Source organism: Salminus brasiliensis, chromosome 2 (genome assembly GCF_030463535.1).
Source record: "Salminus brasiliensis chromosome 2, fSalBra1.hap2, whole genome shotgun sequence".
Lineage (NCBI taxonomy): Eukaryota > Metazoa > Chordata > Actinopteri > Characiformes > Bryconidae > Salminus > Salminus brasiliensis.
In genome coordinates, this window is record NC_132879.1 from 21634903 (window position 1) to 21646986 (window position 12084).

Below are 12084 nucleotides of genomic sequence, written 5' to 3' on the forward strand. Positions count from 1 at the left end.
TAATACTTAACCATGATCAGAGGTGAGTGAGGAGTGAGGTGATGAGTAAGGATGATGAGTAACACCTGTGTTGATTTGAGCTATATAACTTTAGTTTAACATGAGAGACCATCGCAAGTCTGACTACGAATGAGTCAGTACTGCTGGGAAGTGCGTGTATGTGTGTGTGTATGTGTGTATGTGTTTGTGTGTCCATAGTGCTTTTTCAGTATGGCCTCTGTGAAAGCCTCACATAACTGAGTGTGTTAGTCAGTGTGTGAGGTCACTGTCTGAAATATGACCACATGCTGGGCTTTCATACCTCACTCAGCTCATTCATTTGAAGTGTACTGAACCATTGTTAATCAGTGTTGCTCCCATACAGTTCATATCAATGCTTCACAGCAGCATGCTCCCTCTAAAAAGATGACATAGTTAAGGCCTTGCCTTTGACATAAATTGGTAATAAATAATGGATTCTTTCTAAGTATGAGCAAAGTAGTGTTGCCCAAATGCATGAAAGGGTCAGTACTGAAGGAAAGGACTGAGGGACATCAGTTCAATTTAATCCCCAAGCCATAGAGTCCATATATGAAAACTAAGACACGAAAATGCCCCTTTGATAGTGGTGTGATAGAAAGTGTGTTTGTGGTGTCACAAAAACATAATTTACATATTGGCTATCTATCTATTAACCTTAGAGTTCATTTACATACATCAGTTTTGAAGGAATAGTAACAAAACCAGATTATTTCTAAGAGATAAAGTAAGGTCATAAAATGGACACATAAACCTGTACAAACATCATACATAAAAATATTGTATATGGGCCCTTTAAATTCCTGTATTTGTCATACATCTGTAACATAAATGTAAAGTTATAAGAAAGGTGTAATTGTTTTCTAGGTGTCATTACTATAATATTGATGTATGTATACCAGCAACTCCCAGGACAACACTCTTACACACTGGTACCCTTACACACTGGTACACTCACACACTAATAATTAAGTGCCTGTTTACTACAGTGACAAATGGCTGTGGGGCCAGAGTGAAAAATTACAGCTCATAATAAACGTTTAGGCATTTCAGATGGATGGTAATTCATATCCCAAGATGAAAACATGATTGTGTCACAGGTGTGACAGATCCTCTTATTCAAAAATCCCCATCCTTATCTGTTTAGTTAATCACAAGAAGCAGACATGCACTCACGTACATGAGAATGTGCAGTTACGCTGCTTTACGTATACGATGAATCCTTCAGTGTACAGAGCATTGTCTTTTATTGTCGAGATATTTGGTTTTAAATAATGTGCTTAGACGCCTAATGCATTTCTACAATAAAACCTCCTATATCCTAAGATCCTTTTTCCATTTTTAAGAATGTAACACATTTTGACTACTATAACACAGGCAGACTTTAATTCATCATTCCTATACCTAATAATAAAGAAGCAATCAGATGGTGATATATGTAGTGTAGTAAAATAGGGGAAATTGGAGTAGTTTTGATACGATGCATCCAAAGGGTGACATAGATGGAGTTTCTGAAGAAATATTTATTCTGTCATCTCTGTACCTGCCAATCTTCAGAGCAACACATCTCTCTGGCAGCTTTACTGGCCAGATTTACCACACCGTAACTTCCTGTCCTGCCAAACACAGCTGACGAGCCATAAATATGAACTACATTTATGCAAACAGATGCTAGACAATACCCTGTCAGTTATGCCTCCATGCTTGAGGGACATTTGAATTTGCTCTCGTAAAAAGCAGGCAAAAGAGGACAGAGTCAACTTAAACTGAGCTCCATCCAACCCCATAGTCATGAACAAAGTCATTTTTTTTGTGAGAACAAACTGCTACTTTTGATCAAATCCATCATTTTTCTTATGCTGTCATAAAATGGTACCATACAAACAACGTAAATGTACCCTTTAATCGCCCAAGAGATTGAATTGGTCTAATTTGTGTACCTTAAATGAGCTTTAATGGCACTCTCCCAGAAGAAAAATTAGCGTTAATACATTGTATGAAAAAAGTACTGTAGAAGTATCTTCATGGGGACCACCCCAGTAGATGTATTTGTACCTACATGGGGACCACCCAGTATCCTTTTTTTGAGAGGTTACTGTATGTCTTTTGAAGTCAGTGTAGATCCGGCACCACAGAGCATTTTCAATCAGTTGCTTTGGGACCTGCTACACTCTGCATGACCATCAGTGTTTAACATCCATATTAGCGAATACGATGTTCTGAGGACAGCAATGTCTGTATGAGAATGTGGGTTTTTCCAAAACTGAATGATTAATAGGGACTGAGGGAACATGTGGGTTCTTGTAAAATAAAGTTATATTTCACTTTTTTTTCTTTAACATTTTGGAGAAATTTCAGCTCCCTCCTCCAGCTGACCTCTTTGTGGGAAAAGAAAAGGAGAGGGTCGTCAGGCAGCTGCATTTTTCACATGATTGGGGCGGAGATAAAGAAAGAGCTCAGAACAGGCATCACTGCAATGTAGGGTGTAATGGGAGAAAAGTGAACCAAATTAAATAAATGAATTATTATAGAAATGTAATAATTTATTAATTAAATTAAGGTATTAGTTACCAAGACGTGTTTGGTGTCTGAAGTGTGTTTCCTCAGTTTTGCAATGGAGGTGTAGGTCTTGATGGCTGATGGTTTATATTTGGGAGAAAAGAGGTCTTGGTGAACCATTACTTTAAGGTACTGGTGTTCTGGTGACAGACAAGAATAAAGAATGCTGGCTTGCAGTGTTTGTTTATAGGAAGTAAAGGTGTCATTTGCCTGTCTCAAGTCTGTTGCTATGGACCTCAGGCAAGGGATAGCAGCACTTTAACACAGTCCTTCATATCTAATGACTGTAAAAGATGACTCACAGGATGTAGTGAAATACACCTGGTGTGCTCCCCTCTCTCCCTCTCTATCTCTCTCACTCACTCACACACACGCACACACAAACACACACACACAAAGAAAATGACACATGTATTTATGTATTTGTTCAGCACACTGCAGAACCTTAAATCAACAGATCAGGTTGACAGTAATAGTCACGTTTATACCCCATCAAAGGAAAAAAGGAAAATTCCAGGCCTGTAAGGTCATTTAGGTCAACACATCTTTGTATATACCAAGGGTTGAGTAATATTATACGTGAAGATCCTCTGTGTATATGGCTAAAGTGTTTTATGAAGTATTCTTGTTTCAAATGAAGCCTGTCATATTATATCGGACACCACTGGATCGCCTCTGTCCGAAATGAACTTTTTATTGGTCTGTGTTCAAATTGTTCACTGTATGATTCAAATTATGTAGAAAAGTACAAATGTGAAGACAACATTACTTTATACAGGAAAGTCATGTAATATGTGGCTAAACTGTATTAAAAACAATAATTTCACTCCTTAAGACCACTGACTAAGTAACAACCCAGATAACATGTCCATGCGGGGCCCGCATGACTAGCCCAACTGGTAACCAGAAAGTTTTGTGCATGGGTTCCATGTTGGCCCCACATATGGATGCCCACCAGGGTCCCACCAGGGTCATTGATGGGACCAGGAGGTGTTACACATGCCCTCCATCTGAGTTGTACCCTGTTGTACAATAGGGCTCATTAACAACACATGGACAAACACAATTAGAGCCCATGCCCACCTGGAACCCACCTAGCCCACATTACACCCATGGTAGCTGGAAATGAGTGAAACTGAGTTAAAGCACTTTGCACGGTTCATCTTTTCACAGTCAGCTCAGCCTGGTTTGAGTTTTCTGTCTGTTTGTTTGTTTGTTTTTTGACAGAAACTTTATGACTGGATTGACATGGTGGTGTTTCAGTCAGAGATGGTGTGCTATAGCTTCTCCCTGTCGGGACAGATTCACTTTTAGCCAGTGCCAGATGAAACTGAAGCTCCTCACATGGACAGCGTGTCCAGATTGGGTTTGCTGATGGTTACTTCAAACCAAAGTTAAAGTGAGGAATTCTGTGTGTATGCCAAGTTTATTCCATTCATCCAAAATCAGTCAGATTAAATATATGTCCCACATCCACTATGAAAAAATAAATGAGGACAATCCAGACAGCAAATCCAAGTAAATTTAATAATTCATTACACAGTATTTTTTTCCTCCTTTCTTACACAAATTAAATCATACGTTTGGCTTAGAGTGCTCTAATGTGAGCGTCATGACTGTACATCTAGTAAACTCACCTAGTTGACTGCAGCCTTTGCTCGTAGCTGTGTTATCAGCCGAGTGATTCACAGCATTACCTCCTACTGATTCCTGCTGACACACAGACTGAGTGCCGCCCAAGCCCCGCCCATCCGCGCCGGCATCCACGCAGAGCCCCGCACGGGCCACGCCCCTTTGTTCTGGCATCCAATAGAGCCGCGGGAGGGCTGGGTTCTGACCTCTGCGTGCTTTCGAAGCGTGTACACCTGGAGTTCTTGTGGCTGACTGCTACTTGTTGGATGGGACACAGTCTCTCTCTCAGCTTTGGGAATGAATGGGGGCGGTTCTGATGAGCTTCAGCGACTCTTTACGGCTAAGCAGCGCTAGCAGCGAGCAGTCCACAGCTCATCGCTCACATGTCTAGGTGATTTCCGAAACGCTTAGCCTGTTTATGTCAGCTTTAATTTGGCTTGTATTTTAGTTCCGAAGACTAGATGAAAAGATTCTTTGCGATATAAAAACAGTAGTAGTTTATTTGATTTTAAGTTTAAACGTAGAGGAGTTTGGAAGAAAGTGTTAAAGCCTCTCTGTTTTGCTGATGTAGGACCAGCATGTCTCGGAGAAAACAGGCGAACCCTCAGTGCGTCCTCCTGGACTCGCACCTCGCTTCTTCTGAAAACTTAGGTAAGTTCCAGCAGTGGGGCAGGCTTTCAGTAAACTCTACGTTACACCAACGTCGTACACTCAAGTCATGTAATATTGTATTAAAAACAAAAGATTGACTCCTTAAGATGACATATTAAAATGTTTTAAAGAAGAAAAAAATAAACAAAAATAATAAAAAAAAATAATTGTACAGTTTGACAGAATATAGGAATACCAGTAATATCATTAAAATCATTTAGACAGTGTTTTCTAAAACCTAGCACTCATTTGCTATGATCGTGTGTATGCTCATAATTTTGTATCTATCACCATATCTTAAATGACCTTGCTTTCATATTACATTTACAAAACCAAGTGAACGTTTTATTATGAACAGATCAACAGAAATTATGCAAGATTTCTTGGAATAAAATCTTGTTACATTAATTCACAATGTTTTTGCCTAAGACAGTTAGAATTGTGGATATACATGGTTTTGATTAGATTAGGAGTTATAAGGAGCCTACAGTATGATACAATATGCAGTCATTTAAATGATCATACTGTTTGATGGTACAGAATTGTCTCTCCTATGCCTTTATGCTGAGTTTATGTTTGGTGCTGATAAACATCACATCTAACACATATATTCATTTTTCTCTCTAACAATAATGCAGACTACCATGTAAAAGACATCAGCTCTCCCCTGGTTGATGTCCATGTGTGTGAAAGTTGCTGCGCCGAGTTCTTTACGCTACCAGATCTCCAAGAGCATCAGATGGGTTGCTGTAAGAATCCGTTAGTTCTAATCATGAGTGAAAATGGAAGTCTGGCCTCTCCCTCTGCATCGTTCACGTTTAGCTCACCTCCTTGCAATGTAGAGGAGCAGATGAATGGCAGCATCAGTAACGAAGATACCAAAGGATTACACAAGGACCAAGTGCTGGACGAAAACAGGGAACCAGCGCTCACGTCTGAGGGCAGCAGTTCTGACAGTGGAAGTCACTCCCGACCAGATAATGAAAACAGCATAGGAGATGAAGGCACAAGAAATGGCACCATCACGGCACTGTCGGGTTTGCCTCAAGACAATTCTTCACCTGAACTGGGCCCAGTTTCGGTATCATCCACCAGCAGCAATGTCTTCATTGAGAATTTGGAGAGCACAAAAGTGGCTGTAGCTCAGTTCTCTCAGGAGATATATTTCAATGCGGATGTTAGCAGCAGCAGTCTTGCCAACTGCAACATAGCCATCCCTGGTCTAATTGAACAGCTCATGGCTCTGCAGCAACAGCAGGTAGAGCAGCTGAAACTCATCGAGCAAATTCGACATCAGATATTATTGTTAGCAGCTCAGACTACAGATACATCAGCTCCCCCCAGCAACTGTCAAGGTGCATCAGGGATTTCTCAGACCAACCCGCTAATAACACTCAGCTCCCACCTCTCCCAGCAGCTAGCAGCAGCCGCAGGGTTAGCACAAAACCTTGCGAGTCAGTCTGCTAGCATTAGCAAAGTTAAACAAATTAAGAATGCAGTGGTATCAGGCAGCCATGGCCGCGTAGCTGAAGTGAGTGACAGAGAGATTTCACAAATAACAGATACAGATAAAAGCAAACTTCTGATGCCAAGACTTGGCACGTATTTGACCAGTGGTCAATCTGCCCGCGGTGGTATCCTCTATAGGCAGGGTCATTCAGCAAATTTAGCAACTGATAGTGCACAAAATTCTACAAATAAGCTCAACCTACCTCATACGCCCCCTAAAAATCACATCTTTGCAAACACGTTGCCAAGCATTGGGACAATTGTAGAAGACTTGAATGCCTTGACTGCTTTAGCTAAGCAAAGGAAAGACAGACGGGCCGACGTGGCTTCATTTGAACACAAGGCACGTTTCGATGAAGGTTTGTTTAAGCACAAATGCAGGTTTTGTGCCAAAATATTTGGAAGCGACAGTGCTTTGCAGATACACTTACGATCACATACGGGAGAAAGACCATACAAATGCAACGTATGCGGAAATCGGTTTTCCACACGTGGAAATCTTAAAGTTCACTTCCAGCGTCATAAGGAGAAATATCCAACTGTACAAATGAATCCTTTCCCAGTTCCAGAGCACTTAGATAACGTTCCAACAAGTACAGGCATTCCATATGGTATGTCTATGCCACCAGACAAACCTGCGTCCAACTGGTTGGACAGCAAACCATCTGTGACCAACTTACCTGCATTGTTGTTCCCGGCCTCTTTGCCACGTCTTCCAAGCATAATTAAAAGAGAAGAGCAAGTGGTTTCAATTACCAGTGCTCCTAGTCCCAGCATTAGTGATATAAGCGGATTTGAGACATTTGAAAGACGAAATAGCAAAGAGGAATTTGCTAGTGACCCTTTTCCGACTTTAAATGAAAAATATGAAGAGGTCAAAAGATCTCAGAGCTTTCTGCCATGTATGAACTCTGAATTCCAAACGAATGCAGTGGGCCCATCACTGTGTGAGAATCTCAAACCAAAATTCCCGTTTGGAGGTCTCCCAGACTGCATGGAAGCCTCAGAAACCACCAAGCTGCAGCAGCTGGTAGAGAAAATAGACAAAAAGTGCATGGAGCCCAACGAGTGTATCATCTGTCACCGAGTACTCAGTTGCCAGAGTGCTCTTAAAATGCACTACCGCACACATACAGGCGAGAGGCCATTCAAGTGCCGAATATGTGGAAGAGCTTTCACAACCAAAGGAAACCTCAAAACACACTACAGCATCCATCGTGCCATGCCACCTCTGAAGGTGCAGCATTCGTGCCCCATATGCCAAGAGAAGTTCACTAATGCCATGGTTTTACAGCAGCACATACGTATGCACATGGTTGGAGAAATCCCCAACGTCTTCTCTCCGGAAAGGTATCCAGAGTCCATGGAGCATGACGCATGCTCAGCAGAATGGAAGAATCTGGATCAAGAGACCCTGTCTGATGAAAACATGGAAGTAACTGAGGGCGTTTTAGATTCTATAGACACATCTCCCCTGGACAGCCCTGGTTCTTCCCCTACTTCATCACAGGCCACAAAGACACCGGTGTCAGAGAGTCAGGTGCTGGTTTTACATGAGCATGATGTATTAAATGATAGCTTGGAGAATGGGTCAATAGGAGGAAACCATTTAGCCCTTAGATCATATCCTTTTGATGACCACATGAGCCAACAACCTACAAGCCCTGCTTTCTCCGAAACAACGTCTTCCTGGGACACTTTGTCTCCAAAAAGCTCAGCATTGGAGACTTGTAGATCACTTTCATCTGAGACAAACCTGAAAACGTCTTCTCTGGAGATGACTAGCATAGGCCTCTTACAGTCAAACTGTACAGGTTCCAGCTCACTCGATTCAACGTCTGCTGATATCTTAAAGGACGGTATGACCATGCTTTTCCGGGAGCGTGGAACCCCTAAGAGCAATGTATGCGATATCTGTAACAAGATGTTTGCCTGCCAGAGTGCCTTAGACATTCACTATCGCAGTCACACCAAAGAGCGGCCGTTCGTATGCACTGCATGTAACAGGGGATTTTCCACCAAAGGCAACTTAAAGCAGCACATGCTCACCCACCAGATGAGGGACTTGCCCTCACGGTTGTTTGAACCAGCAAACCAGAATCCTGTTTCTTCACCAAACCCACCTTACCTCCCTATGGGCCACTTAATTTCTTCGAAAATAAAGATGGAAGTAGGAAGCATCGTGAATAAAGATGGAAAAGATTCAGCGTTGGGCATGACGACACCCCCTCCCTCGCTGACAGTTCTCTCAGCACCGTCTGCCCCAGCACGGCGAACCCCCAAACAGCATTTCTGCCACACTTGTGGGAAGACTTTCTCCTCTTCCAGTGCTCTACAGATTCATGAAAGGACCCACACCGGAGAGAAGCCATTTGCCTGCACCATCTGTGGACGTGCATTTACCACCAAAGGAAATCTAAAGGTATGTCTCCTCAGGAACCACACGTGGTGTACCAACAGGTTTATTACTTATGATCAGTTTACTTATAAGCATTCCAAGACTATCACAACTATTATTATTCATCTAATGGAACAAACTTTATGTATGTACAGCATGTATCTTATGATTGTTATTTTTTATATATTCACATCTATCTAGGTTCATATGGGAACACATATGTGGAACAGTTCTCCAGCCCGGCGAGGTCGCAGGCTCTCTGTAGATGGTCCTTTGACATTCCTTAAATCTAATTCTGTGAAAGGTCTGGAGACTCTCCCAAAAGACACTGTAGGTGGTGTCACAAACGGAGAGTCCATCAGCCTCTGGAACCAGTATGCCACAGCAGCTCTCACTAATGGATTAGCAATGAAAACCAACGAGATCTCAGTCATTCAAAATGGGGGCATACCACACCTGTCAGTTTCTGTTGGCCATGGAGGACACTCACCTATCGGTGGACTCACAGCAAGTCTAGAAAAACTGCACAATGTAGAAATCAAAAGAGCTCTCCCTTGGCTTGAGCGACTGGGAGAGAATGGGAGTTTTCATCTTACACAGTTGACTGAAGACAGTAAAACTGAATAGTATTTTGTATTGGTAATAAGGTTAAAACCTTAGTGAAACCATTAATATCTAGTTTGTTCGGATTTATTGACCGAAAACGTTTTCATAAATATCAAGCTTTCCATGCATTCATTTTTAAAAACAATGAAGTGTTTTGTTTTTATAAAAATGATGTCAAAAAGGATGTAAAAACTACAGCACTGATATGTAGTTATTTTGTTATAGAAAAATAGACACTGTGTTAGACACCAGTGAGCTATATGCATTTTTCTAAAAACCATGTTAAAATTTTTTATGTGTGCTAATATTTATTATTAACCTTTTTGCTTATTTATTGTTATTAATACTATTTATTACTGCAATTACCAACAGATATACACTGAGAATTTTTTGCTGGAATATCCAAATAGGTAGGCCCATCAGTGTTACATTGAGTTGTTTACCTGATTCAGAAAGTAAGAGGAGACTGCTTATTACTAATACTAATGAGTACTAATAGTATTCCATATGTTTATTCATATTTCATGTGTCACACAACAGTTTACATGTATTTTTATTTATTTTTTACTTCGTGTCAGAATCCATGTGTAAATTTGGTGCTATAGTGAATGTTCACAATCATGCGTATGTGTGTGTACAAGGTTTATTGTTAGACAAGTTGTCTAAATTGAATTTTATACAATCTGTATTCAAGCCTCCATTTCATACAGTATATATTTTCAAACATTTTCCTGTATGTCAAATCCTGCTTTCTCTGTGTGTCTGTGTAAGTTTCCTTAAGAGTAACCGTTATCTGCTTTTGTGTATAACTTAACATAATGCTGCCAGTGTTTCCACCTGCACAACAAAATTCATGCCCTTTCACTTCTGATATAAATCTGGGTCACTTTGTCCTCTGAATTTACATTTCAATAAACCCACTAATAATAACACATTGTGCTATACTGAATGATCTTTGCCAATGGAAGGTGATACCTCTCCAGCTACCTTAACAGAATAAAAGGGCCCATTCATTCGAAAGGTGTACCATTCATAGATATCAGATACACTGTCTCATGACTTTAAATAACGTTAACTATGTGGACAGATGGTTAGCTATAGTATTGCATAATTGAATGAACAATACCCTGTCTGCAGGAGTTTGCTGTATAGAAATGTGATACATTGACAGCATTCAGAAGCCAATTAAAACAAATTACATCAATTAGACTATTTAACAAAGTAGTCTTTTCACAATTAACAAAAAAAAGTGGAAAACTTCTCCAGCTATGGACTTTTTTTCCCTTGCAAGAAAACGCAACAATCTGTGGCTCATGCAGCAGGCTATTTCATTTTTACTGAACCTCTACTCTCCCCCTGCTCTGAGGGCTGGTGGGGTGGAGTATCCCATCAAGTCCATTCTCCATAGTGATACATCCTGGAGAAGAGCTTACCAACATTAGATCCGTCCTGACTCATAAAGGCCACTAATATGTCCATTGAATGACACCAGCCCAATCCCACATACCAAATCCCACTTTGAATGAGTTCTGCTCCATGAGCTGTCAGCCCCCATTAAGCATCTCTCACGGTGGCAGTGGCCAGCTGACGGGGGGGAAACCCAACACCAGCTTACGTCCATTAGCATTATAAAATGAGCAATCAGCTGGAATGAAGCACAAGGGCTTGAGTACAAAACACATCCACACCGAGCATCAGATACATATCTGACTCAGACAGATGGGAAGCCCCGCAGCAGGCCGAGCTAAAGTGTCTGAATAAAGACAGAAAGGCAGGACTTTGGAGAAGAAGCGGGCACAAATTCATGCTCACCTCTTTTTAGTTTTCAAGAAGATAAAAATGGCAGGAACTGAGCCATTTAATTACTGTCATGCAAAATAAGTGCATTTTTGACGTTTTTCACTTTTTGACATAATTTGAATGTGTGTAGTTGGGTGTAGTTCTTTACATAGTTTACATAGTTTTCATGATGAATGGATCAATATAATTCAATGGAATATACTATGGCAATATTATTACTATGCTATAGTGTTATATATACAATTCCTCACACATCAGTGTGGATGTAACTACATGTGTGGAGAACTACATACAAACATACATAGTGAGTAATAATAAGTAATTTAGGGACATCACATCCATTCCATTGCTTTTACCATGCTTATTTCAAAGGGAAACAGAGACATGAAGTCTGACTTTTTACAGTCCTGGCAGCTTGTTCTAAGAACTCATTACAGGCGAACAAAACAGCGCTTTTCCAATCATCACATATTTCTCTTCAAAACTGCTGATATCAGCGTGCTGTTTACAATGCAAAGAAAGCAATTCCTTTGTAAGCATTTTCCCTGTGATCATCACACTTTTGTTAGCCTGACAATGGAAATATTCAATAACAGAGGAACGGCCAAATCTCCACCAGGGCTTAAACCTATCCACTCCAACCCCTACTATTGATAACACGGTGATTATGGCTTTGTGCTGGGCGTGCGTATGCCTCACATCATATCAGATCATAGAAGCTTAGTCAACTGTTTGATGACTGTGGGATCAGTTCGTGTCAGCTGTGCTTTATAACAGAATAAAGTTCCAGAGAGAGAAGCCAGTGCAGGCTGTGCCACATCACAAATCCAGCAAGTGTATCAGCCCATTGATAGCTGTTGATTTTATAAATATATCAATGCAGCATTTTCAATGCAGTGTTTTAATGTAGT

At 40.8% G+C, this 12084-nt stretch overlaps 1 protein-coding gene across 1 annotated transcript; it reads left to right on the forward strand.

Moving 5' to 3' along the window:
- Nucleotides 1–4785: 4785 nt before the first annotated feature.
- Nucleotides 4786–9598, forward strand: sall1b (spalt-like transcription factor 1b). Its single transcript, XM_072673664.1, has 3 exons — nt 4786–4860; nt 5499–8791; nt 8969–9598. The coding sequence occupies exons 1-3, from the start codon at nt 4788–4790 to the stop codon at nt 9392–9394; spliced, it is 3792 nt and encodes a 1263-aa protein (XP_072529765.1). The 5' UTR covers nt 4786–4787; the 3' UTR covers nt 9395–9598.
- The last annotated feature ends 2486 nt before the right edge of the window (nt 9599–12084 follow it).